We start from the raw sequence: 27,893 nt of genomic DNA on the forward strand, positions 1-27,893 counted from the left end.
AAAGCTTAAATACTTAAGAGACCTAGAGAAAAGGCTTATAAAAAGGCTTAATATATATAAGGATAAAGTTATATTCTTTAAGGCAATTAGATTAAACTGTAAATATAGGACTTAGTATTAATACCTTAAGTCCTAGGTAGCTTAAGCTAATAAGGTCTTTAATAATTCTATTAAGTTAATTAAAAATAAGATTATAAAGAATAAGGCTAAAGTGGCTAAAGTAATAAGGGCTTTTATATTAAAGGCCTTATAAGGGAAGCTATATATAGGGTTAATAGGGTTAATAGGGTTAATAGGGTTAACTAGAGGTTAATCTAGGGATTTTATTAGGGATATAGAAAGTTAAAATATAAGTTAACCTAGAGGTAAAAGCTAACTTTATAGGAATTAATTTAGTTATATAATGCACTATCTTAAAATTCTATTATTAAATACTTATATTAAGATACTATAATTTTAAACTGTATTTTAAACTGAGGTAAATTAATATTATAAATTTTATATTTATTTTAAAGATTTATAAAATAAAGTATTAATAAAGTAATTTATTAATAAATAGTTTTATTTAATAAAGAGATTTTATAATAATTATATTTAATATTTATTATAATAATTAATTAAATATTAAAATTTAATAATTATAATTTTTATTAAATTAATTATATTAAAAGTTTATAATAAAGAAATTATTATAATATTATCTCTACTTATATATTAAAATTTAATATTTAATTAATATATAATCTTAAATTTAATATTTAGCTAATATATAGTATTAGCTATTATCTTAATTAGATTTATAGACTTATTATATTTATTAATATATTACTATAGTAATAATAATTAATACTATATAGATAAACTTATACCCTTATTTTATACTAATACTTATAGTTAACCTAGCCTAACTGCTATATTTATTTAATACTAAGGTATTTTTCTATTTTACTAAAATATATCTATAATATAATACCTTATGGGAAATTCTATAAACATCCTAACCTAGACCCCCCCTTCCCCCGCTAGGTATACTAAACCTGCAAGGAATTTAACAAATACAACCCATCATTGTCACCAATTCGACGAAGACATGAAAATTCTTGCCGTATATATATCTGCTGTGTATAGAATCTGGCTTTCTTTTTGGTAATCTTCATGAGTACCTATGAACACTTCTATCGATGCCCAAGAACCAAAGAAAACGTGTTGTACAAAGCGCCTCGATTCGAGAGGTACACTCTAACATACCTACTATACCTTAGTAGGCAGGTAAAGAATGGCGCGGCTCTAGGTAGTAGGTATGCTTCTGCAACAGAAATAATGCCGACACCTCTCAGAAAAGAAGTGATTTGAAGTTACATCAAACAAATAGTCGACGGAACGACCTGAAAGGATGGCAGACCTGCTACGTGCATTAAGTAAGGCATCAACTCGGTAGATGACTACTAGTACCTAGGAAAGGGTTCGTAGGCTCACGTGTTGTGTTTTGTTCCATTGCAACCTTGCTAATAAGCTGCAACGACTCTGAGTAAACAAACCCTTGATATGTAGTAAAGTGGACCCCATGTGGATGAAGCCATCACCAGGCTTGAAAGTTTAAATCCACCTGGTTTCGAGACCCGTTGCAAAAACGGTCTCTTCAGCTTAGACGCTTTCATGCTAACACTTTAGCGACAGACATAGAAGGTAAAGAAAGCCACCAGTCGTTACGTAGTAGCTAGCAAAAATATAGTGTCATTGCTAAGACCTTCCACTGTTTACCCTCTGTACCAATACAACGGACTCGAGTCATTGTTGGGTGATCGTCCTAGTTATTTTTGCAGCACAGATAATTCTTGGCGAGACTGCCGATACATCCAGCCTACTCCGTTATTTTCCGCGGCTGAGATCTGACACAGTCGAGCTAGATTGGGTCTGCAGTGCCGTAGCTGCACACGGGAGAAGCAGAAAGTTCTATCATCGCTCGATTTGCATGGAATGGTAGGGTCGGAAGCGTGGGGTTGGCAGGTCTCTACCTACCTAGGTTTTGCATCTAATTCAAGTGACTTCAGCCGACATGCCAGGGATCCAGGTCTAGAAACCGGTAGGTTGGGAGTGAAAGCCGATACAAGTACATAATAATCTACATGACGCAAATTAGTATTTTCTTCTACGGATAAAGAGCACCTACCTACCTACCTACCTTAGTAGGCATGTATGGCTGTTGGCTTCAAATGTATATGACTAGGGATGAGGCCAATTGATATGTCAATATGAATGTGGAGATAGCTGTTCTTCTCTTCTTCCACATAACATAATATCTAACATGTGCATCTTAGACTTGCCTGCATTGGAATAAAAAACCATTACAACCATCAAGTTGTCGATCACTGGAAGGAAGGGTCTTTCAAGTTCCATATCCCGTACACATAAGGTTTGCGTCATACAGGAACCTTGCTAAGTTGGACCCCACTCTGCAATCCGCAGTAACAGTGTTACTACAGAGTTGGATATTTCACTGAGGCCATAATATATCCACAAGTGGTATTTGGTGTTTTGTTCTGTGAATATTGCTAGTTTGACCGGATACAAATGATTGCAATGAGAAAGCACAGCAATTCTCCAAAGGAAGTACCATGTATGTAGTTGACCTACCTAGGTGCTGTCTTGACATTCCGCTTTCTCATTCCATTCGCTATGCCATGTTGTTGGTCCTTCTTCGGCCGCCAGCCGACATCCATACCTATGACATCCGACGGCTGTTCTCTCTCACTCACTCCCACTCGCACTCCCAGTCACTCGCCGTTTCAAAAGACGCCCTCGTCTTATCCTGAATAGGCACTCATGCTACATCGATTATTACCAGACCAGTCTAGCTTCAATACTAGGCAAGGCACATACATGGTATAACGTCGAAGGCCCTTCTTCGTTTTCTAGCCTCTTAACTATTAAGGTAACTCAGGTTACTATTTATCCCACCATCGTCACCTTCGTGCATCGCCCACCTTCCGCCGCTTTTTCGTTCCCTTTCCTTCCATCCGTCTCATGCTCACCTTTTTCTTACTCGCAAACAATATTCTCTCAACGCCTGTTTGTTCTTGATCTCTGTTGCCTCTAACCTGACCTTGCCGAGACAACTGAGCTGGATCTTGGACCTCACGTCGACCCCGTTATTAATTGTCTCCGCATCAGGAGAACCGAGCCAGACCTGCTCCAGAACGGCCCAATTGACCGCATGATAAGAGCGCAACGAACGACGAGACGGTATCTCTGCATCTCACTCGCATTTTCGGATCATCTTCTCCTGTCTTACCAACGACCAACCAAATTCTCAGTCTCGGGCTGTGATGGGCCTGCGACTTGTCCACAGGCAATAACCAACTCATATTGACTTTGTTTCACCCCATCGTCGATAACGCCCTTTATAACGAAAAAAGAAAAAATCAAAAAGTTATGGCCGCTACCGTTGCGCCTTCACATGCCGCTGGCCTGCCGTCGTCATCGGGCATCCCTGCGCCGTCGCATTCCGCAAACTCACATTCCCATTCTCAAGATGTCTCGGGCGCATCGACATCTTCCGCCCCAAGTCCGCTACCACAAACCCGCAAGTTTAATCTCCGAGACTTCAGACGGGTTAGAACACTAGGGACAGGTAATCTCACCTCTTGTCTCATGAAACGTCGTGTTCGACTCTGACCTTATCTAAAGGAACCTTTGCTCGAGTCTGCCTCGTTCGCCCCGCCGCGACCGCGCACATCCCCCTCGATCACCAACTCAACCCCGAAGTTTATGCTCTCAAGATACTCCGGAAGCCAGAAGTCATCCGTCTCAAGCAGGTTGACCATGTCCGACACGAACGCGCTATTCTCGCCGATGTAGCAGGTCATCCCTTCATCACAACTCTGATTGCCTCATTTTCCGATCAGGATTCACTCTACATGTTACTCGACTACGTCCCAGGCGGAGAGCTTTTCACATACCTTAGGAAGTTACGGCGTTTCGAGGAACCCGTCGCTCGGTTTTACGCTGCGGAAATCGTTCTGGTCCTGGAGTACTTGCACGAACAGCAAGGCGGTATCGCCTACCGAGACCTCAAGCCTGAGAACTTGCTTCTGGATCAGGACGGGCACATCAAACTGGTTGATTTTGGCTTCGCAAAGCGACTCGGCTACCGCGAAGACAACCGCCCAGTTGAAACATACACATTGTGTGGAACACCCGAGTATCTCGCTCCGGAAGTGATTCAGAATAAAGGACACACCGGCGCAGTTGACTGGTGGGCATTGGGCATTTTGATATACGAATTCTTGACGGGATATCCTCCATTTTGGCACCAGAACCCTATCGAGATCTACAAACAGTAAGTTCTGTTACTTCAAGACGCACCCCGACATTTGGCTAACTATCTATCTACAGAATTCTTGAGAAGCCTGTCGTCTTTCCACAAGACCCCTCATTGTCAGAAGAAGCCAAAGACATAATACGCTCTCTCTGTACCGTTGATCGGTCGCGGCGTCTCGGCAATATCAGCGGTGGTGCAGCTCGTGTCAAGTCGCACCCCTTCTTTCAAGATACAGACTGGGATGAAATCTTAGATCGCCGACAGAAGGGCCCTATCCAGCCTCCAATACGATACCCAGGTGATGCGCAATGCTTTGATGTGTATCCTGAGGACGATGGAACTCGCGAGCCATACGGCCGTGAGATGGCAGAGAAGTATGACCCATACTTTGCTGATTTCTAATCGTGAAACCACGATGCGATCCAGCCACCCCTATTGGATGCGGGTCGTCCATGGGGAAAGTACTCGATGCATACCTGTGCACCTAAACACATAAACGAACCAATATATCGGTTCTCTCTGGCACTCAGGGACGAAACACAGACACCTTTACAAGCGGGCGATGCTCTACAAGAGCGGAACATATGATCACGAACCATGAATAAATAGCGGAATGAGCCTGGTTTTGTATTAGCTTTTCATACCTAGCCTTCATTTACAATAGCCTTATGATGAATTGAATGGAGAATGGCGTTTGATTACGGGTTTGGGGACCATGAGCTGTTGGACCGCTCACTGCCGTCTCATGTTATTCGAACTATTTTGATTTTCGTACATAAATATTAACCACACTAAATTGACAGACAATTGAGAGCTCATCGCTTTGCACTACGATTAGTACGTGCAGATATGGTGACTACAACATGGCTTGTATATATATAATTTGACGACGTTTTGAATCACCACTTACATCTCTAGCAATCAGCTGACAACGTGAGTACAAGTGTGTAATTAGTAAGTGGGTATCCGTTTATGGCCCATGGCAGCCTCGTTTACCTCCTTCGTCTGTTCAAGAGATGATTGAGAAGAAACGAGGTGAAGAACAAAAACACACGTAGTCGGCATGTACAGCACTAGAAAAATATGCGGCCCCAGTTGAACTACCAAACTTGGGCGGTAACCACGACCGTTCATCAAAACATTTTCAACTCTATGTTCATGAGACACAAGACCAACTAGAACAAACGATACAACCAATACACGCCAGCGCCAAAGGCGAGAATCGAAGCTAAAATGCAAGCACCCTCCTTTGTACTCCATAAATACATGCTCCAACCAGCCATGACCTCCTTACGACGCGCAGCTGCCCGGCGCTCCCAGGCCTCTGGGTCGATCTCCACTGGGAGTCGGGCTCGAGGATCTTTGCTCATATCATGATCCACACTTGATGGCGGAGCCATCTCACTGGGTGCAATGAGGGGCGCATCAGCGCGGAGGAAGACAGGACGATGATCGCTCATGCGTAAAACAGGCAGACAATCATAAGCACGAACGTTGATCTTGGGGTTCTTATCATCCCCTTTCTTCAACCACGAGGGCACATCGAGGAACAAGACCCGATCTGTCCAGCCCGGATAGCGATGGACTGCAAACTTCCACGGCACATCAAGTTCGGGCTCTTGAGTGCCAGGCTTTTGAGGTAACACATCGTATTTGTACGTTGGTGGGAACCGCACCTCATGCTCCGATAGACCGTGTAATGTGCGGCCAGCGTTACGTTCCCGTGTCAACTGATCGAGACGGAAGAAGTCTGGATAGTAATTTTCGGACTCTGGGTCAAGGCTGGGGAACGCAGCTGACGGGGGCGGAGATGTAGTTGAGATGCGATAATTCAAGTCACCAGCTACAAAGAGATGGGACGTAGGCTTAAAGACAGAGATATTGTGCAGCTGTTGCTGAAGGCGCGAATGTTGTTCGTCGTGCTCATCATCAAGGAGGCGGACACGTTCTGGCTGATCTTCAGCAGGTGGCGTTGAGGCAGGTGACGGAGTGACAGAGGTCTTGTAGCTATTCACAACCACTTCTGGATTTCCAAAGGCCATTCCACGCATTATGGCTGCCCAATTGGCATTACGTCTCGGTAAATTCCACTCCATGGCTGCCAGATGCGTGGCGACAAAAGTCAGCTCAGATGAGCCACCATCGCCTTCGTAAAGCATGCGCAACCCAACAGCACCCTTATTTCCCATCTCGGCTGCGCCAAAACCAACCTCTGCCTCTTGGATATTCTTTAGGCGTGATGCGTCGCGCGCAAAAAGAAGGATAGCGGTGTAACCGACATTGTTGCCTCGTACGAGAGTGTATGGCTTCGCGGGGAGGGTAGTAGGCGTGACGGTGATAGTGTCGTTTTCCTGGCCTGAAATGTTATCGAGAACATGCTGGGCGGCGATGTTGACGGCTTGTTCATATCGTGATATATACTGTTTTAAAAAGTAACCACCAATAAAGGAGTATGCCAAAGGTGCTACCTCCTGCAAAGAGCTGCAAACAGAACATGAATCAGTACCGTGCTCCCTAGTTTGTGTATGCTTCTCTCAGTCGTATCTTGCATGACATGGTGGTTCATGGTAGCAATGGTATCGAAGTTGTTGCTTCGTAGGTGACCAAGAAGATTGGCGGCTTACAGAACAACGACCTGTGGTAAATCGGTGGCATTTTGGCGGAAAGCGGTTTGCAGGTGAGCACTGAAGACGGGGATGTCGAGCAGGCTTTTCGCACAGTTAAATGTCAGGTACAACAGATCAATAGAAGGGACGGAAAGAGGCGTCATTGCGTTCGAAGTGGAAGAGTTGGAGAGCTTGGATTGTGAAGTTGAAGCTACTGAGGTAGGTTTGGTTGTGGATGCTGCAGCTGAAGTCGATGCCGTCATCACAACTGCCAGACTGAAGCCTGAACTACCGTCAGAACGAGAAGAGAAAGTGAGAAGAAAGTGAGAAGAAAGTGAAAGAAAGGCACTCCTCAGGCAGATGACAAGAATACAAAAGGGTCCAGCCAGTCCCGCTTAAAGACTAAAACGGGAATCTTGAAGGCACACGAGGCTGGCGCAACCCAACCCAACGCAATGCTGTGTGAGTGAGTGCAGGTGCGTTGGTGGGATGGATCGAGGGGATAGGATCTGGATCTGGAACCCAAAGACAAATTGTGGGGTTGATGTTTGGTTTCGCCGATCATCACCAGTTTTTAATCTATCTTAAGCGCCTCTACATAACATACTAAAGTACCTACCTAAAGATAGGTGGGTAACAGGTAGGATTCGGGATTGAGAAAACTCGATACCACTAACCTACTTATCTGAGAAATAAATAACTTATTAGTTACTTTATGCCACCTTAAGCTCGCTTTGAAGTTTTCTGTCACGTCTATCTCATATAGGGGCAACACCAGATAACAGCTTCAGCTTATTTACTGCAACAATACTCCGTATGGGCAAATCACATTAATCCAGGTATGAAATTACACCAATTGGACTCGTGTGATCCCAAGGCCGCATGTGACCTACCTTCACGGTACCGTGATCGTTCTCTCTGCACTCGCACTAGGCTGTGCTCAAATAGAGCTGACAGGCCTAGTGGGTAGCAGAAAGAATGGCCTCCTAAATCGTAGGGTGTAAAAATAAGTAGTCTAAGAACTACAATCTAAGGACCATAAAGTGACCTACTAATTTCGTCTCTAATGCTTCCAACGGTCAATTTTTCTGACACCCTGAGGCAGGCGTAGCTCAAGAATATCCTCTTTTGATCCACACATGAGATACCTTAGTACCTTAGTAGGTACTAAGGCAGACTTGGGCTTAGGTCTTCACAATATCCCAGGTGACTGGTTACACGCTATGGTGCTTATTGACAGATATGAGGAAGTTGACAGACTCAAGTCTCACGTTGTGAAGCAACACATTTTTAAAAGACAGAACCGTGATTACCAAATAAAACGCAGACGCAATTTGTAAACTATCTATGTGGTGCAAAACGAGTGACTGGATGAATGATGGATTTAAGCCATTGCAGAATACCTCTGCCCATGGCGGAATGTTTTGACTCGCCAACCATGGGTAATAGCACCTGCCAAGCCATGCCGTATGGTGCTGTTCTCTGGCCAAATAGCACCTGACCGAAGGCATGTATCAACTGCAAGATTCTCAGGTTTCCACTTGCTGGTTCCATTCATCAAGGCTGAGAGAGTGCGAGACCAGGGTTGACCTTGACTCGGACCGGTAAACCTCACTGTTCTCTCTGCCATCAGACGATACCTTGACCCTATTGTCATCATCGCCTGAGTGTCGACGATAAGTCCTTGGTCAACTCAACACCTCCCAGACGTCCCCTGCCGCCTCCCCAGAAGCCGCTCCCGAAGGAAGCAAACTTCAAAGTCCAAAGCAACCGCCTGAGCATTGTAATAGAAAGTAAAAGAAAGATAATACATTAAAGAAATGCCTGCTGGGCGGGATCAAAGCTGTACCGCATCAACGGAATAGAGTCGTATCGTACTACGGACCCAAATTCAGTCCAGGGACGAATATTGTATAATCGGCGATAACATCCGGCATCCGAGGTGCGAGGCTACTGTCGAATAATGCAGCCAAGAACCCACAGGTCTAGTACACCTAGCCAGGAGGAGTACTGGACATGCCGTTCAGGAAAGTCTCCTGAAGGCGTTGAGGTTATTCATAGAAAACCGAGATGGTTTATCCATAGTATAACACCCTCACCATCAAGAGCTACCCGAGCCATAATGTCGTGAACCCCCAGAACATACGTCGAAGAACGAGATAGAGCAAATGCGTAGGAAATAGGCGTGATCGAACCGCGCCCCAACAGTCGACAGCGATCAATGGGCAGGATGATAGCCAGTAGAATCATCCAGCTTTTCAATAAACTTGCATCCGGGTGTCGATGTTGGGTTTGTATCGTCAGTATCGGTCGCCACTAGTAAAAATCCCCCAAAAAGAGAGGAGTAATCGGTTTCGAAATCATTTCGGCCGATAGCTGCCCGAGGCATGTCCCGCTCCCTTGGAAGCTGAGCGAAGCCTGTTTATCGTCCACTGAGTCAGCCATAGTTGTCAGCAAATCTCCCTTCGGCCAGCGGTACAAAAACACACTACACGCACGGAAGGAAAAGATTCCTTACAAAAGAACAAGAAAAATGGGCTTTACTTAGAACTCACATCCTGTCGCTTCCACCAATAGCACGGTTGGTGTCGGGAGTGTCAACGCCAGCGCCAGAGCCTCGCTCGAGCATCTTGCGGCGAGTGCTAGGAATAGCGTTGGGCTTAGCAGCAGACTGGCCGGCAGTTGCGGCGTTGGTGCGGCTGGCACGAGCCTTCTCGTCATCCTCGGGGTTGGCTTGGCCAGCAGCCTGGGCAATAGCCTGAGCATTCTTCTGGTATTTGTAGACGGTCCAGTCGAAGACGTAGTCATACTGGAAACCCTCTCGGACGAAGAGGTCTCGGAAGATCTTGCGGAGGTAGCTGTAGTCGGGCTTGTCATCGAAGCGAAGGGATCGAGTGTAGTTCAGGTAGATGGCAAATTCGTTAGGGAAACCACGGCAAAGGACCTCGGTAGGAGTAGTCATCTTCTTCTCCATGATGCGGTCGTACTTCTGCTTCTTGGTAGCAGCCTTCAGACCCTGCCAGGGGAGGGAGCCACGGCAGAAGTAGAGCATGACGTAGCCGAGTGACTCCATATCATCACGTCGAGATTGTTCAACGCCCAGATGAGTGTTAATAGATGCGTAACGAGCAGTTCCAGTAAGGTTCTTGTTCTCTCTGTAGGGGATGTGGAAATGAGTCTTGGGGTCTCGGTACTTCTTGGCCAGACCGAAATCGATAACGTTGACCTGGTTGCCACGCTTGCCAATACCCATAAGGAAGTTGTCTGGCTTGATATCTCGGTGGATAAAGGACTTGGCGTGGATGTACTCGATACGCGAGATGAGCTGATCGGCCAGGAGAAGGACGGTCTTGAGGGAGAATTTTCGGTTACAGAAGTTGAAGAGATCCTCCAGACTGGGACCAAGGAGGTCGAGAACCATGGCATTATAGTCACACTCGGTACCAAACCAGCGAACAAATGGAATGCCGACGCCACCAGCCAGAGACTTGTAGACACGGGCCTCATACTCCAACTGAGGATGCTTGGCCTTGACGGACTCGAGCTTGATGGCAATTTCCTCTCCAGAGATTATGTTGGTACCGAGGTAAATATCACCGAAAGAGCCTGAACCGATCTTTCGACCGATACGGTACTTGTTACCGACGCGAAGATCCTATTTTTCGTGATTAGCCAAGTTCAGTTACACATATCATCACAACCCAGAGCCTTGACAAGACAATAACCAGAGACATGTCATCGCTCCGAAATGGAATACACCGCCAGAAGTATAGCATCTTGATCTCCAGGATCGTTTTATGCCGATACTTATGTTGAGATGGGAGCTGGGAACGTACCATTGTCGTCATGATGAAAGTTGGTGATTCCGTTCCTCAGGAATGGAAGCTGAAAAGTGTGTAAAAAGTTTGTGATGATTTGCGAGCCAGCTCTGGCTACAAGAACAGTCAGTGCCTGGTCTTCAGGTAAAAGTGGACGGATAGAAGAATAAAAGGAAAAGAGAACTGGCGGTCATGCATCAAGACGAGAGGGGCAAAATTGGGTCGGGGTAGCAGGCTTGAAACAAGGGCGGTGGACAACGCCACAAGGCAAATCCGACGTAACAGGACGGACGTAAGAACGAGTCGCCCGACAAGCCCCAACGTGTAATATGAAAAACCCGCGCAGACACGAGTCGGCAGATCCGAAGTCAAAATCAAAAGCAGGATATAACAAACAACCACGTCGTAAAATGCCAAAGTGTGCACTTGGGAAAATTGTAACGGTTGAGTCTGTACATACCTGCAAGAAAGTGTGAGGAATTGAGAACGGTCAAAACGCGTAATAGAGTTGAGCTTTGAAGAGCTACAAGCGTTGGCTAGAGGGAATCGAGGATCGTCGGAAGAGCTGAAAACTCGGTCAAGGTCCTCGAAAACAAACTGTGCAGTTCTGTTGACGAAATGCGTGAAAATTTGGGTCGATGCCGAGAAGGAATACAGTTTCTCGGAGAGTATGATAGATGTGAACTTTGAGGCCGTCGTCGAGATGGTAGTGGGTGCGAAACAGTTAGATGTTGGGAGGAGGATGGCGGAAGGGCGTCGTGGGGTGGAAGAAGGGGACGAGAGAAAATGGCAGGCTGAGGGGGGAGAAAAGGGATTTGGAAGCAGAAGGGGGCGGGTAGGCAAATGGGTGAGAAAAGTGGAGAACGGGGAGAACTATACCTGACCTAAAGGTGATTGAGAGGCCAGACCCAGGGTTCGAGAAAGGATACAACAATAGAAGGAGTTTGTTTGAAGGGTAGGTGAAGTGAAGGAGGTGAGCCCAGCAAAAAAGGCCGCCCACAAACCGCGCACTAACACGACCTATGGATAGACGAGACAATACGCACTAAGACCACTGTCTTGCCTACCTACCTAGGTACTCTCCACTGAGATAGCCGCCATTCACCGGTCCGCTTCCAGAGGGTTAGGCGCCTATTGGATAAGCGGACAGCGCTTCACCTACCTGAAAGATCCCTAGGTACTCAACCGCACCTACCACCAAGGGCAGCCAAAATAAATCTGAATGCGGCCTAAAGTGGAGATGAGGCAACAATTGGCAGGCAAGACAGTGGAGGTGAGACTAGATTACAAACAGGGCCAAGTGTTTAGAATTGCAGTCAAGTAGGGTGCATAATCAAATATTGATAGTAGTCAAGTACAGATACAGCTTCGAATGCATTATGAATCGAATGCATCAGTCAACTCGCCTGCTACCCGTTTTGTTGCTTGCATGACCTTGGTCCTGACGCTTTCCACTGTTAATCACGTCTAGACACCCATCATACCTACGTGCCTGGGCATGGACTAAAGGCGAGAGGGAAAAACGTACCCAACAAATACTAACCTCGGTCTCAATCCAGTTGACTATTAACTCCTTTTGCAATCGGCTCTGTTTGGGTATTGTACTGTACCAAACATCCCGGTATCCATCCAATTCATTGATGGTGATGGTGACGGTGACCACAAGCCTTGACCTATTGCCGCCCATCGATGTCAAGTCCGCCCTTTTAATGACGACCCAGGCACAATGAGCTGTCGATCACTCCACGGCCCGACATGTCTATAAATTTGCATAGACCACCATAAGCTCTCGTTACCGCTTTGATTATTACGGGCATCCCGAGGTCGAAAGAACATTTACTGGTTGTTAAGCCACGGCAAAGCTTCGACAACTTGAACATGCCCGCGCATAACGCCCTAGAAGTGGATGTAAGTAAATGAGCTGGGACAAGGATCTGTCTGACCTTTGTTAGTATATATACTACATAGTACCAAGTGAAAGAGTGAATAAATATAGAGTACTGTTCCATGGAACTTGCAACTGCAGGCCATAGTGATGACCGGGGAGTACAACACTGCCCAATCTCCTTGGCCCGCGTATTCAGGTCTGTTTGCTTATTGCAACCGGCCTCAATTGTCTTCCTCAAAAGCCTGATACTTAGGTAAAACGACGAATTGAACAGCACCGGCTCAGCCTCCCCGGTGAGGGGTGCAAGCGAACAAGCGAGCTATAGCTGTCACTGGGCGGTAAGGGAAAAGGAGACAACACCCGACCTCAGCTGCTATAATACCTACTAACTACTACTAACCTAGGGAACGGAAGGTTGCTAAGTAAGCGGAATGACAACTTGATGGTTTATTCACTGATTCATTTCACTTTGCTTCTCAGCCTTTGTATATCTTGTTATTCGCTACAATAGATGAGGAAACTTCTCGGAGCAAAGCGTTGGGACCAATAAATTTGAAAGAGTTCAAGGGAACGGCGTCGCCGTCGAAGACCAAAAATCCTTCTAGCGGCTCAGTCTAGTCGGGCGGGCACAGATCCCTTGTATGGGATCCATCTTAGCGCACCCGAGCACATCTAGAACGGGAAAAGAATTTGATCTTTCGAGATATCTCTAATCACAAATGAACAAACTCTGTAACATGAACAAGCTCAGCATGTTAGTTTGCGCATGATCCAATCTCGGAGACATTCCATCATTTCTTCTTCCTTCCCCTGGATATAGGTCCGCCGCTAAGCTTCGGAGCCGACCTCTTCCATCCATGTCAACTCCATTCATCGACTAGAAGAAAAGAAGAGAGAGGGGAAAACACTCACCGACTTATTTATTTCTCAAATCCCCAGCATTTAATTAACGCGTCCTTCTCAACAAAGGGCCAGCTACTGTACAGTGCGTAGACTATTTAGATGTCAACATGAGTTCCAAGGATTCCGGCATCAAGGATGCGGAGAGCTGATAACCTACGCCAAATCACAATGACTGCATTTACAAAGCTTGTATCCAATGGTTTCGTAGCTTCGGGTCAGACAATACAACAGCAGGCTCGGCTGATCGCAGCAGTACGAGTCCCAAACGCCAATTAACGAGCAACGCAGTGCAACCAGTCTCGTCCACCCTCGGCCGCTTTACGCCCATCCCATCCGTCACCCATCAGGTGACAGGTGGTACGCCTGCAAAAATGTCACATCGAGATGCAAGGATCCGTGATGGCTTGCAGTAATGGCTGTTTGTGAGCTGAAAATAGCTACAGTAACATCATGCGTTAATCACTGCTCTATCTACTAATAGTAAGCTACATGATTCCAATTCGTAGCAATGTTTCCTCCTTCTCTAGATACAAATTCCTCTGCACTGTAACTTGTACCCATGCTTGGTTCTACACGACAATGACATGAAACCTTTCACGGGCGCAGAACAATGCATTCATCGCTGAACGGCCGCGACCAGAGTCATCTCAGCCAGTCTAGTTTCTAGTTCAACACCACATGTAGCCGTGCCACCTCGCTGGCGCCAAATTATGTCATAGATGGCGGTAAGGTTGGCAGAAGTTACATGGCAAAATGGTCCATCTTGAACTCTGAAGTTTGGAACATGAACTACTGCGCCCAATTAAAACTATACAGCACTCAGCAAACTGAGTCCATTTCTTCATCCTTGCGACCCCAACTGCGCCAAGGAATTCTTCCCAATTCAGTAAGTGATTAAAAGGACCCGACAGGTATCTAAACAGTTGTAGCTAATCCAGTTATCGTGGTGGGTTGAAGGGTCTTGAAAGTCTCGAACACAGCTCTCTTCACCGTCATATGAAGCTTGTGTTAATATCAGATCAGAGACATCAAATGACAGGTGGCCGGCCATAAGGAGACAAGTATCTAGATACATTGGATAGTATTCATACTGGAAGTATAGGCCAAGTGAACACGTCTTTAATATAACAACACTTCCCTGTCTCATGATGTAATACCAATTGTCAACTCATGCTGATGTCAGCTCTATCATGATATGTACACGCTTGGTAGTTCTCACGCCGAAGTCCTATTCTAAACACACCGCCAAGCTCGCCGTATCCAATTAACAACCATCAAGCTCAGTGTGCATTGGCGTATATCCTTACTTACTCGACAACTGCAAACCTTCCAAGCTCAGCTGAATATGCCGAACGCGAGGGTTCACAGTGAGTTGTTAAATAGATTGGAGGTTAAGCCTTGACGGCCAATAATGGCTGAAAGCATACTACATCATTCCACTGAGCTACTAATTGTAGTATGACAAGGCGTCATTTATGAACAAATCCAATTACACCACATTGTGGAAAGAGAAGACATTTCCAGTCTATATCCAAATTGTTGACTATGATAAACAATTGAAACTAATTGAGAGAAACGTTATTCAAAAACTGCTCTCAAAGAGCTGATAGTATGGCTAGCGAATCATACTGGATCCTGTAAAAAGAGAAGTGACCTCAACAGCAGTACCCCAAAAGACAGCTGAATATACATATGTATGTATAGAGAGAGAGAGAACTGACTCTTAAAATTCTTGCCCATGAGATGATTTCACATATTAAGTGCCAAAGGGCTCAAGATATGACAGACACGACTTGACGCATGTTAATATCCCGGTGCACCTGGCCCGTGTTGTGGTGGTCCAGATTCTGATGCACCTCTGAATTGAGGTGCTAAGTGAGGGGCATGGAAATATTGTCCTTGTTGTGGGTAAGGTCCAGGAGCTTGCTGTACCGATTGCCCTTGTTGTCCTTGCGGGCCGTGTGAGCCTGGTCGATAAGGTCCCGACTGTCCTTGCAAATACGGTGCCAGTGTGCTTTCCAACACTTGTCCTGTCTTCCTCAGCCACTTATCCGCGGAGCTGCTGCCAAATATCTTTCCTCCCCCGCCAGCCAACTTTCCAAGACCAGGACGTGCTGGCAAAGCTGGAGGAGGAGGAGAGAAATAGGTCTGAGGTGGCGGTGGATAGTTGGATGGGCTGTATCCAGTCGGACCAGAACCGAATCCGGATGATGGTGCGAATCCTTGCGAAGATGAAGGTCGTGGAGGAAGTGCTGGAGGCTGGAGACCCTGTAGGGGAGGACTTGTTGCTGTAACATGGGGTGGCTGTGTAGGATATTGAGGTTGTAGAGGGTAGGCGCCAACAGGAAATGCTTGGTACATCATATGATTGCTTGATGCTGGTTGGTTTACTGCAACTCCAGGGCTTGTGTCTTGAGGCGCATACGGAGGAGGCGGCGATTGTGGGATTTGTGTTGGCTTCGGGGTTCCATATGATTCCGCAGTTGCCTGTTGGGTATGTGGTTGATGAGCTGTAGGGTCTGTATGAGCAGCTTGTTGGTAGACAGCAGGCGGATGCTGTAAGAAGGGATTGATACCGCCTAGCGTTGAACTCGCTGGAGCTGATGTATAAACTGGATGTGGAATGCCATAGCTGGGTTGGGCTGGAGACAATTGAGACGAACTGTATGCTGGGCTGGAAACTCCCGGTGAAGAGGTTGTAGAAGGGGTTACAGATGGTTGGCACGGCCCATAGTCATGAGCCTGAACCGGAGCGGCATATTGCGGCTGAGTAAATGGCAACCCAGGATTGTTTGGGACTGCAGGTGAAGACGAGCTAGCGGATGCCTGTGAATAGCTAGGGACAGCAACATGAGCAGCATATTGTGGTTGAGAGAAGGGCACTCCTGTACTTGGTGCAGGAGTTGCTGGCGAAGGTGCAATTACTGAAGCTTGCTGGAACGAAGGGGTCATAGGAGAAGGAAGGTTGGTGGCCGCAGATGATGGCACAGGCTTGGCCGGAGCGGCGTTAGGGATCCCATGCTGTTTCTGCGGTTGTGGTTCAGGCTGGGGCTTAGGAGACGTAGGAAGACTATTAGTTGGCAGGGACGGCAGATTGGGCTCCGTAGATGGAAGGTTCACAGGCTGGGTTGGAGATGCTGTCGAATGGAGATGGTGAGACGCTGGGTCCACAGGTTGCTGCTGGATTACACCTGGAGGATCCGCCAGAGGAGCACTCTGGAGAGGCGACGCAGTGGCCGGGCGAGAATCGGATGTTGGAACAGCATGAACAGGAGGCTGAGGTGAATGTGGTCTGTACGGCTGGTATGAGCTTGGAGTCGTGGGTGACTGCGGGTTGTTCCTGTCGGGCCTACTCAAAGGCTTGGATAGTAAATCCGATGTAGCCTGCGACTCTGGGGGAGCATACGGTTTAAAGGCTGGGGGGGAGGCCGGCTTAGCAGGACGATGGGCAAGCTTGAGCGGCGCAGGATAGAAAGTATTGTCACCACTTGTGAAATCAGGAGTTGAAACATTGGCAGACGGACGTGTGCTCTGAGGAACCTGAGGTGGAGATATTTCGCTACTGCCAGGATAAGGTTTGTATACAGGCTCTGAAGGACGCTGGTTTTCGGTATGTGTTTCTTGGAACTTGTTCTCTGGTGACTCGGGTCCAAAATATGCCCAGGGATTGGCCATGATGGGCTGCGACGTAGCAGACACACCCTTGCTTGGCTCGTCCTTGGCCACTCCTTGTGATATGGACATAGCTGGGCTGTTCAGAGGGGCCGGCCACTCATTGGACGGATTAGAGTGTTCCTCGCCAGCAGTCTGAATCAGCGGTTGGTGTGCAAGCACTGGCTCGCCCGCCATCTCAAATATAGGTGCTCCGTCAGGCCCGTGATGTGATGGAGCATCGCTGGGACGTCCAGGTTGGCTATCAAGCTCAGCAACAAACAGAGGCGGCGGATGGTGGTCGCCGCCATAGTAAGGAGTTCGGGTCATGGTTTCAGCGATGAATGACCACTATGGTTCACTGTCAGAGGGGACAGGACTGTGCGATGAACTGTTCAAGTTTGTCTATGTCGAACGTGAGGAGAAGAGGAGAACTTAAGACATCAAGCACGCGGCTGAGAAAGAGATGGAAGAAAGATACGGTACAGGTATTGTAGACAGCCTAACGCCTCGTGGGCAGCCTTGACTAGCCTGCGTGACTGCCTTGTAGTTAACCGGTAATTCGATGAATTAATGAGCTACGAGCACACTTTCCTAGAAAGGACGTGGGCCAGGGTCTCGAATTAACCCTGCACTAAAAATACCCACCTACCTACATTCCAACAATGACATCCTCTGCTTCTTTTCAGCTGAACGGGTGGACAGATGTTTGTGGCTGAAAATCCAAAGCGAGCGATGTGGCTTATCAAGATTTGTTTTGATAATGGAAGCTTAGAAAGCTTCTTTTCAGGTTTATTATTGGTTCTATTCAGGTACAGTAAAGATCCATATATCGAGTACATACATATATGTTGGGGTATAAGTCACTATCCCCAGGTACTTAATAGCGCAAATAAACAAAAAATAAGTTGTGCCAGAAACTCATCGATAAACAAGAGAATATACATGACATGTTACATCATCGTTGGGCCAGGAAAGCATGATGATACAATTAAGCAGTGACAATACAGTGATTTCTATCAACGATAAATACATGGATGGCATTAGGCCAAGAGATAGCCATTCGGTGACTTCCGACCAAATACCCAAAAACAAACCCCTTTCCTATTTCAACCTTTTACGCTCGCTCCCATATGCAATTACCGCATCCACAGGCTGCACCAGCCTTTCTTTATAAATTGCCACTTGGTTGTCAAACCCGGAAGCAAATGGTATGTACGTTTCTGAGCCTATCAAGCCCACATCTCCTCCATTCCATCATTAATATACAGGAGCGCTGAATGCCCTAGATGCGCAAAGAAATGAAAGCATTTGAGGAACTGACTAACGCACACTGAAAAGAAAATCATGTATGTAACAATAACGATGTTGCAAGCAGGGCAGGAAATGAACAAAATTGGGGTCATAAAAAGAAGATCGGATACCCAATTAGATCCGGTCGCGGAATGGTATCGTTGAATATCAGACAAGCAATGAGAACCAATCTCTAACATCGATGATGCAAATAGTGCGGTTTAAACAAAAAGGGCAGTTCTTGGGTTTCTTGTTTGTCGACGACACGAGATCAAACAACAAGTCGATTGGATTTACTCGTCGTCCTTCTTCTCTCCACGTCGCATGCGCTCGTTCCAGCGCCTCTTGCCGGCGCGAGTCTCATAATGAGGAGCAACAGTCTTGACATCTTGCATAACACTCTCGATAGCAGCTCGCGTTTTGTTGCGGTAGCAATCCACTATCCATAGTCAGTATCGAAGTTATCAAGAAGAGTAGTTGCCAACTTACATGCTCGCTGCAAAAATACAGTTCGGCCGGCAAAGACTCGGCTTTGGAGCCAGGCCATACGATAGCCCAGATCATTAAGGCGGACCTCCCTGCCTCGGATGGACTTCCGCATTCGGGGAATGGCAATTTCCCCTGTGGACTCGCCCATAGGGACCTTGACCATCTCTTTGCCACTCCTGTTAACTCCACGACGGCTGAACTCGCGGCCCTCAGTTTCCTCGATACCATCATCGTCCTGGTCATCACCGAAGAAGCGCGATCCAGTCGCACTAGGAGGAGGACTTTGCATCTCCCGTGGGAAGTAACTACGAGGGAAGACGCTTGCACCCTTACGGAAGCTATCCGGGATCTCATTGGTATCAACCCCCTCGAGGGTTACCCTGACACGGAGGCGAGATCCACGTACATTGTCTTCGACAAGGATAAACTTTCGCTTCTTGGCTTCCGGGATATCAGGGAAAAGATCGTCAGGCTCATCAGCGTTGGTTCGGCTGTGGCGCTTAGCTGGCACAGCGCCTCCAGAATGAGGAGCCATATGAGACATTGGCGCACTAGTGGGGTAGGGCTGATTGTTATATCCAGTAAATACGTGGGCTGGTCTTACATCGTCGTTACTTGAAGGGTTCTGGGCTGTAGGAGCCTGGTGGTGATGGTGTTCGTACGAGTTGCCATCGCCTATGAACAGCCCGAGTTAGCTTATCTCTTTACATACTTTCGTGCTGTGTTTATGATGATAAGGCGAATGAGAGGCAAGGTGAGCAAAAGATGACCAAACTCGAGATGTCTAGCTTTAGATAACGAAGCGAGGCAACGAAGGGATAAAGCTTCTGGGTAATTCAACCAAAGCAAACGATAAATGCAACTTTTAAAGCCAAAAGGCAGATTGAACTCGTCTAAGAGTCGCGGGAACCCAGCGGCAAATAAAACAACTAACAGTGGCAGCAGCAACTGTGCAGGCGCGACTTTATGGTAATGTACAGAACTGTGTCAATCAAAAAAAAAAAACAGAGAGTTCCTCATAACCCCTCGAGAGCCACTGTGGCATGCTGTATAAATATAAGTGACGACTGCCTATGTCGTCCTGGACAAGTGATAGGCGAAGAAAGGAGAAGACAGATCCAGTTCCCAAAAAATCGAATCGCAAACCGAAATAACAGAAATTGCAAAGGCGCGATGAACACAGCCATTGCCGTAAAACAATAATTTTGTGCGGTAGTAAGGAAAACAAGATGCGTTTGGTATCAATTAATCAACACAACGATGATCAAGCAGGGCTGTGCAGTGTGATAAGTTGGGCTGCGAATGCTCGGGGGGGTAGGGACGCAAAGACCACAAGGCCTTGCAAACACAGACATGAGGGTGTTAATTCAATCACATCTGGTGAAACATACCAACTTCATCCTGTCCACCTTGTCCTGATCCGTCGGGGTGAGCTCCTGGTTGGTGGTGATGCATCGGTTGACCCATGCTACCGAGTGAAGGCTTGCCCATGGAGGCGGGACTAGGTCCCATGGGTCCAGGGCCGCCTGGCATCCCTGATGGTCCGCTGGGGCCTGACATGTGTGCCGCCCCGGGATGTGGGGAAGCTTGAACCTGCTTTCGCTGGTTCATCTTTGCCATGCGTCGGACTCGTCGACTACGGAGTCGGGGGTCCTGATTGCTGTTGCGCCAGCTGTCCACGGCTCGCTGGATGAGGCCTCGCTTGCCTCGAAGGGGGATGTTGAGCTCGGCTAGAGCCCAGCCAACACGATTGCAGTCGGTCTCATACATCAGACGGTTACCGCGGTACTGGTCCTTAGGGCAGCAAGCGCGGGGGTAGACACAATTCTCTTGCTTGAACTCGGGGGACAGCTCATCAATGTTAACTGACTCAACGTCGCAGCGAATGGTGTACTCCATCTTGACTCGATCCCTAGAATACTCGAAAGCGATCCACTGGACACCATTGCCGTCCTGTCGAACCACGAGAGGGGTCGTGGCAGGGATGGGTCCAGGGGCTGCGCTGGGGTTGACACCAGGTGTGGTGTTTCCTGGGCTCTGCAGTTGCCCACCGTTTTGAGGGTGATGAGCTTGTTGCATGGGAGAGGATTGTGGCTTCTGGAGTTGGAGAGGCACTTGAGGCTCAATCTTCGGTCGGGGGCTGCCTGTCATTCCCGCGTGTGCGTGCTGCGCAGCATGTTGGGTCATCTGGTTCTGAGGTGCAGTTTGAGACATCATCATGGCGGGCTGAGATGTCATTGACTGTTGAGGGTGGGGCGCATGTTGCGCATACGGCGATGCGGCAGCTTGAGGGGGCATTGTTTGGTACTGGTTTTGAGGTTGATAGTACATGGACTGCTGCATATGCTGTGATGGTGGTTGACCGTAGATGCTTCTGTGCTGATCATGTTGAGAAGGGGATGCGACTGAAGCTGGAGAGTTGGATTGAGGCGTATGATAGGACATTGGGGGATAGGGAGGTCTCGGCATTTGTGCTGCGGCCATCATATCTGAGGTATCTGAACGGCGTCATATTAGCATTGGCATGGCGACGTTCTTCCTGGCATTGGGAAGCTCAAAAAAGCCAAAGAAGAAAAAGACTTACCGGCGGATGTGTATCCGCTTGTGGCACCTGGAGTGCTGTAAGGGCTTGGGTGGTTGTAATAGTTGAGGTTGTCCTGATTGCTGGGCGCTTGACCACTGGCTTGGTAACCTTGAGGGAGCGAATGCGTCGACGAGTACGCGCTTTGGTGTTGCTGTTGTGGCGGAGGGTGAGGTTGCGCGTGATGCTGCTGGTGAACTACACTCGGGGGTCGCGAGTGTTGTAGATGTTGGGAAGGTGGATGACCCTGTTGCTGGTGCTGTGAATGATGCTGCATAGAGAGAAGACCCATTAGTCAGACATGGACGTGACGTGTAAAAAGATGAAGCTGTCAGGCACGGCCAAAGAAAGGAAAATAGTATAAAGTCCAGGACGCGTTGGTGTTTTATTTTCCCCTTGCCAGTACCCAGGTCTGGGGAGCTGGTTTAAGTGGATGTCCCCTGGTGAAGACTGGGATTGCACGGGTGAGGCGGGCTAGGCTCGGAGTGGTAATGATGATAAAGCGACCCGGTTCTCGCGGACTACAGCGAAAAACACGGGGGGGGAGGGAACAAGGGGGGGTGGCTATACCGCTTGACCAGATATGGTTGGCAAGACAGGACAATAATCGGTGCCTCCAGAACGTATCCGTTTCGAAGTTTAGAAGCTCGTGTGCTAGGAATAACGACAAAAGAGCAGGCCTTTGGAGCGCCAGAAGACAAGATCGATCGAAGGAAGGGTGTGCTAGAGGGGGGGCGACTGGGGGGAAACGAAGGGGCAGGGGAGCGGATATTTGAACCAAGATTGCAGTATGGGGATGAGAACAAGGTATGATTTCAAGTGGATAACAGAAAATGGGCAATTGGACCATGGGTAATGAGCTGGTAGACGGGATGGCAGACCAGGTAGGTGCTCGAACCAGCGGATGGGAACCAGGAGTACGAGGCTTGTCTGGCAGTTGAGCGGGCGCGACCAGGCCAGGGTTCAACTAGAGCGAAATGCTGTAGAGAGAGGGAGGGGTTTGTGGTAGATGAACATGGATAATATGACAGTGCTGCAAGTGCGCAACTCCGCGACAGTACCCATGTCGCAGAAGTCCCAAGAGCATAAATTACTTTGGGATGAAGACAAGAGCGGTGGACAGTAGCAAAGTCGAACGTCCAAGTTGTGTTGACAAGCTTCCGCCGCAGAAACCACACAAGTGCTCTTCCTGCTACTTGCAGACCCAGCCCCAGAACCCGCCAGCAGAACCAAATGTGGAGGGGTGTAGATAAGTTGAACAGTGAGAGAAAGAGAGACTTGGAAGGCCGACGGAGCAAGTGGGGTGGTGTGCCTATGGGAGCTCAATGCCACCTTCAAGAACCAGAAAAGAACACTGCATCCATGCACCCACCCGGTCAAAAACCTCGACACATCCGTCAATCAGAAAAAAAGGGGACGGAGGGTGACAAGCCAACAGGCTTGATGTACCCGTAAGTCTAAGGTACTGGTGCGTAGCGTGTGTCGACAGGCCAGGCAGATGTCTCCGGGGAGGACAACGCATGGAAGAAACGTGACAGGGGTCGGCTGGGTTTGATTAAGTGGCCAATGGTCGCCTCACCAAGGCGCCCAGAAAGGAGTAGCTGCCCAATAGGGGACACCAGAGCCGGGGCTAGTCAACGGGCCAGGAATACGCCGGGATTGGCTTTTGCCTGGTGATCCTATTTTGGCCACAGGCGGTGTGGGTAACGCTTCTCAACCGTTGTCTTTCATGGGCCCATCTCCAAGTAAGGTCCCTGGCTTCGCGCTGGCCCGCCCCCAAAATGGGCACTTGAGCTTTAACTGGACTGACACACAACGGTCACTGACTGCGTGAACGATGGTGTACAGAGTCCCGTCCGGCTCTAGGTACCTGCAGTGTACCGCATGTCGACGCGTGAGATCTCGCGTGTACTGGCCGTCTTCCAGATTGATAGTCTCCGAATCCTTCGACTGTAGACATCATAGCTTGCTTGCTTTGGAGAGAGGCTGCCTGCTTGTATCGGCTCCCTCACTCGAGGTCCACCCGATGCGTCACCACTTCTATCGCGCTCGGGAGAAAGTGTCACAGAGTATAGCTGAGGCGGTGTCCAGCCCTCTGTCGCGTCACATCCCGTTCTTCCTGTCGGTTCTGTCGACATTTGATAACACATCGGTATTCTCTAACGAGCCATGCCCGGAACTCTGAATCAGAGGGGCAGGCCAGCATCTGCAGCCCAGTGCCCCACAGGGAAAACAGCGCCGCGCACACAGGAAATTCCACCAGGAATAGTGCGGTCAGGGTTTGCCAAGCTTTGTCGTTCTGATGTCCTTGGTCGCGTACAATGTCCCTACAGGAAGAAGACGTTCCTCAGCTGAGTCAAGCGTCCTTCTCGGCGTCTTTCTCAGGCATCATCCACCGGCTGCTGGTCCGCGTAGCCGCGGCGCGTCATTGACGAGATTGGGGTTGTTTGGTGTGGTGGGCATTCATTGGCAGCCTGACACTTGCACTTTCTTCGCCAGCCTCGCATCCGTTGGGTGGATGTGAGTCAGCTCTACCTTGGTGGCGCTTTTCCGGTGCGCAGATATATCGCAATCTCTTACAGCCGTTGGAGAGCATAAGGTTTTGGTTTTTCGGATAATCCGTTTGCTGCCTTCATCGTGCCTTTGTCGGCGTTTGTGGTTTTCGCAAAACGGTGTGGCTGATGCTTGTAATGTCGCTGGGTGTTCTGCAACGTCCCGCCTCTTCTTCTCTCCAATTTTCTGGGGGTTTGGCATGAGCACACCTTTGTCAAAGCTAGCGAGTCTAGCCACCCCTCCCCTGGTCCCTACCGGCGGGCGAGCCCCGGTCACGGTGAAACAGAATATACCCTGCTTTGTCCACCTAGGGACTCCTGAGCTGGTCAAGCTTGCGACAGGTATATTGCACGGCCTCGGGGTATCAAAAAACGTCTGACGCGGGACCACAGTAATACTATAGGTCTGCGTCAGACGTATTTTGTTACCCCCTAGCACGGTTATGTCAAAGCCTAGTATTCCCGGAAACTTCTGATAATGACCAGCCTTCACTTGAGGCTGTTACCAGGGTCTGTCAAACGCGTTTGTAGCCGCGACGCGTCTGGCAACGAGTCGTTGCTTGCGCTGGAAAGAATTGGCCGTGCTATGATTACTTCTCAAGCACTTGATCCAATATTCTTTGCTGTTTGAGATGCACAATATTGACGGCGTAGAAAAAATATATACAAAGGAGAGAGAGCTTGTACTTACGGGATGCATGGCGGGCTCCTGTTTGTAGCCGCCTGAAATATGGCGATTCGCGGACATATTGGCAGTCATGAGAATTAGATCAACAGAGATTTCTATCTGCCGTTAAGGTTAATTAGCAACATGTCTCGAAAAGGTGGTCGAGCTAGGCTAGTGAACACAACGCACAGCGTCTGCTCTACCAGGATCTTCGTTGTTGGATAGAATCAAAGTGGCGTGATTCTTGATCCTGTGACAACAACACTCAGTGCTTCAGAAGATCCTGCCAACAGAAGCTCTCTGCCAGGATACAGCTTTCGGGTTCTGTGTGTACTTGCAAGGAAAGCTTGAGACAAAGAAGTGACATACCTACGCAGCAGATGGTGCGTGTCAAAAACGATGGCACGGATAAAGTGTTGTGTTGTTGACTGGTTTAGAATGTAAACTAGGATGGGAACAGAAAGGACGGTCGTCTAATGCTTTTAGTAGTAAGACAGGTCAGTACTGTGTAGCTATTATGAAGTGTAATGGGATGAATAATTCGTATGCGCTCTCCGTACATTCTTATTTAATCAAATAAAAAATGCAAGCAAGGCAAAAGGGATGGATGGATGGCTGTCTCCTTGGGGGTGCAGTAGCCACTAGGGATCCCCTGCGGGTCCCAATTTCGAAGAGGTGGAGAAAAAAAACCGGCTCGCAGCCCAAAAAACACGGAAGGTAAACCGCGAGTTGGGATTTTCCCCGACAGGAAAACCTGCCTAGACATCCTCAAACCATTGTTACTTTACATACCTGACTGAATACGCTTCTTGTGGCTGTGATAACCTATTGCGTAAGTGGTACGTGGGCAAACTAAATAATCTTTTGTTGGTAACGTCTTTCCACGTGCTGGTCCCGAGAGCGCGGATCCCTGTAATTAGAGATCACAGCAAAAATCGCTATGGTGCTATGCCGAGAAGTCGGGCTGATGTGACAGGGTGCGTAGGAACGTAGTGAGTGAATAGGTAGGTAGACTGGTCGCTGTGCGCATATCCTCCCTGTTAGCTAGAACATTTCTTGCTGTTTGGTCTCAATGAATTGTATGCATTTACATGTCCTGACATGAGGGTATCATAATAACGTGCACACATACCTATTCAGATGATGTCTTCAGCTACCTGAGTAGGCGGCAGGTAGTGTGAAAATAAATGGGTGCGCTTACAGATCTCTGCTCCAGGCAACTGTCGGAAGTGGCCAGAGCGTTGCAACTGGGATAAAGTGTTTAAGAGAACAACAACAAGAGGTCAAGGTAGCGCGACGATGCAAGATATACTAACCCAGCCCTGGGCGTTGGCGACCCTGTGACTTTAGTCATACAAGGTATTTGAGACTAATACGTAGCAGGGTCTGAACCCAGGAGGATACGACAACCCCGACTTGGCTGGGTCCGAGATGCTGGAGCGACTTCTAATAATTGCTGGGGAATTACGGAGTGACTGGGCAGCAATCACATAACCGAGCAGGTATACGGTGTAATGACGCGAATTATAAGTGATCAGTTGTTGCCCAAATCCACTTCGATGAGAACAGTTCATTTCACCAGCAGACTAAAGCAATTAAGGACCGAGGTTGTGCAAGCCTCAAGCTAGTAGGATTGGAAAGCAAGACAATAACCAGATGGCAGCCATGTGTGGGCGGGCAGGGGACGTTGAGCTGCGATTATGATGGTGGTTAGCATAAGTGCCTACCTAGACACTCTTAGTGCCGTTTATGAACATACCTGGCAGACCGTTGGCACAACAGACGTCGTGAGCTTCGCGGATGGTGTCGGTATCTGGGTGGGACCGTTGCCTGTCAAAGACATCTTGGGTCAGCGCTAAGTCTGGCTGGTCGATGCGGGAAATAAAGTGAAGCAGGGACCGACGACAAGACAACCGACCACCCAGACATAACAAGACATAGCCTGTATGTATCAGAGGGAAGATCTTGATATATTTACCAGTAAAGAATTGCGTGGTATTTTCTCCTTGATGGCTTAACACCAGTCCCTCCTTGCACTGATGGGCCTAATACCCGTAGCCAATTCGACCGACGCTTCAGATGCGCACAATCAGTATTATTTGTAGACTTTTTGTTCACGGTTATCCCTTGCTGGTGATGCCAATTTTTTACAGTATCGAACTGCAGGATTGGTTGAGTAGATCTACCAGTTTAACCCAACACCTGGGAAGCACAAGCCTTTATGGCAGATGGTTCGAGGACAGGGGCCTAAAGTGCCGTGCATGTCCATGTAGCAGGGCTTTGCAGACTGGTGCAGATTGATGATTTGTATTTGTATTGTCACAGGTAGGAACGGATGTCAACGATATATCAGGGTGCCCCAGCAGCAGCCCATATAGAAAAAACAGTAAGGAAGTCTGCGATGCAATATGTAACAGTGTCGCTTTGTCGGGGTAAATCAAATATGTGCTTTAACTACAGACTTGACATGTCAACATCAGTGGGTTGTGTAAAAAGAAGAAAGAATAAGAAATGGGGGGGGATGGAAAAAAATTGATATGCGGCTGAGACTCGAGGTCGGTGCCTGGGTAGGTACCTGGCACCTACCTACCTTAGTACCTGGCTCGCTACTTCTCATTTTAAGCGATCAAAACAATTTGACTGACACCTCAAGCCAGTTCTTGAAATCCGGTCGAATCTTGATGAGATAATTGTTAACTGTATTCTGGGGGTGCTAGTGATCGTCCTTCGGCCCATACTATAAGCTTGGGATGCATCAGCTGCTCTTAAGCCTGTCCCTTGTTGTCATGCTTCGTTTCTACTTCTAGAGTGCTTCTCTGGACATTCTTTGGAGGACCAGGGTGGCCTAGCTGACACTTTTTCTCCTAGGGCAATGCCACCACTGCTAGGGGTTCAAAGAAAAATTGAACCCTTTTTTGGTGGTGAGGGCATATAGCGAGTCCCGGTTTTTTTCTTTACACCAAGGAATATGCGGGAGTACGTGCAGCTGACAAGCCACGTTCCGGGATAGGTGTCAGGGTGCCATGGAAGGGCAAGGCAGGGTCTTTTCAAAAGTTCAGCATAGGGTAGGCCTAAAAGGCGCTAAGATATTTGCAAGTAACATTACACGATTACAAGCAAGGAC

The 27,893-nt window shown here is 48.0% G+C and overlaps 7 protein-coding genes across 7 annotated transcripts; 1 reads left to right on the forward strand and 6 right to left on the reverse strand.

Moving 5' to 3' along the window:
- Positions 1-3,432: 3,432 nt before the first annotated feature.
- FPOAC1_004858 (uncharacterized protein) lies at positions 3,433-4,723 on the forward strand (the record flags this gene model as incomplete). The annotated part of the gene is made up of 3 exons (XM_044849396.1): positions 3,433-3,631; positions 3,688-4,339; positions 4,396-4,723. 3 exons carry the CDS (start codon positions 3,433-3,435, stop codon positions 4,721-4,723), a joined length of 1,179 nt encoding a protein of 392 aa, XP_044708106.1.
- A 773-nt stretch (positions 4,724-5,496) lies between these two features.
- FPOAC1_004859 (uncharacterized protein) lies at positions 5,497-7,091 on the reverse strand (the record flags this gene model as incomplete). Its single annotated transcript, XM_044849397.1, has 2 exons — positions 5,497-6,802; positions 6,946-7,091. The coding sequence occupies 2 exons, from the start codon at positions 7,089-7,091 to the stop codon at positions 5,497-5,499; spliced, it is 1,452 nt and encodes a 483-aa protein (XP_044708107.1).
- Positions 7,092-9,478: 2,387 nt separating this feature from the next.
- On the reverse strand, positions 9,479-10,775 carry HHP1 (casein kinase I; the record flags this gene model as incomplete). The annotated part of the gene is made up of 2 exons (XM_044849398.1): positions 9,479-10,582; positions 10,764-10,775. 2 exons carry the CDS (start codon positions 10,773-10,775, stop codon positions 9,479-9,481), a joined length of 1,116 nt encoding a protein of 371 aa, XP_044708108.1.
- Positions 10,776-15,339: 4,564 nt separating this feature from the next.
- FPOAC1_004861 (uncharacterized protein) lies at positions 15,340-17,517 on the reverse strand (the record flags this gene model as incomplete). Its single annotated transcript, XM_044849399.1, has 1 exon — positions 15,340-17,517. The coding sequence occupies one exon, from the start codon at positions 17,515-17,517 to the stop codon at positions 15,340-15,342; it is 2,178 nt and encodes a 725-aa protein (XP_044708109.1).
- A 1,256-nt stretch (positions 17,518-18,773) lies between these two features.
- On the reverse strand, positions 18,774-19,513 carry FPOAC1_004862 (uncharacterized protein; the record flags this gene model as incomplete). The annotated part of the gene is made up of 2 exons (XM_044849400.1): positions 18,774-18,919; positions 18,970-19,513. 2 exons carry the CDS (start codon positions 19,511-19,513, stop codon positions 18,774-18,776), a joined length of 690 nt encoding a protein of 229 aa, XP_044708110.1.
- Positions 19,514-20,340: 827 nt separating this feature from the next.
- FPOAC1_004863 (uncharacterized protein) lies at positions 20,341-21,842 on the reverse strand (the record flags this gene model as incomplete). The annotated part of the gene is made up of 2 exons (XM_044849401.1): positions 20,341-21,467; positions 21,554-21,842. The coding sequence occupies 2 exons, from the start codon at positions 21,840-21,842 to the stop codon at positions 20,341-20,343; spliced, it is 1,416 nt and encodes a 471-aa protein (XP_044708111.1).
- Positions 21,843-25,707: 3,865 nt separating this feature from the next.
- On the reverse strand, positions 25,708-27,386 carry FPOAC1_004864 (uncharacterized protein; the record flags this gene model as incomplete). The annotated part of the gene is made up of 8 exons (XM_044849402.1): positions 25,708-25,789; positions 25,861-25,901; positions 25,971-26,016; positions 26,086-26,107; positions 26,417-26,461; positions 26,529-26,599; positions 26,748-26,842; positions 27,360-27,386. 8 exons carry the CDS (start codon positions 27,384-27,386, stop codon positions 25,708-25,710), a joined length of 429 nt encoding a protein of 142 aa, XP_044708112.1.
- Between the last annotated feature and the right edge of the window lie 507 nt (positions 27,387-27,893).

The sequence above is a fragment of the Fusarium poae genome, chromosome 2 (assembly GCF_019609905.1).
Source record: "Fusarium poae strain DAOMC 252244 chromosome 2, whole genome shotgun sequence".
Classification (NCBI taxonomy): domain Eukaryota; kingdom Fungi; phylum Ascomycota; class Sordariomycetes; order Hypocreales; family Nectriaceae; genus Fusarium; species Fusarium poae.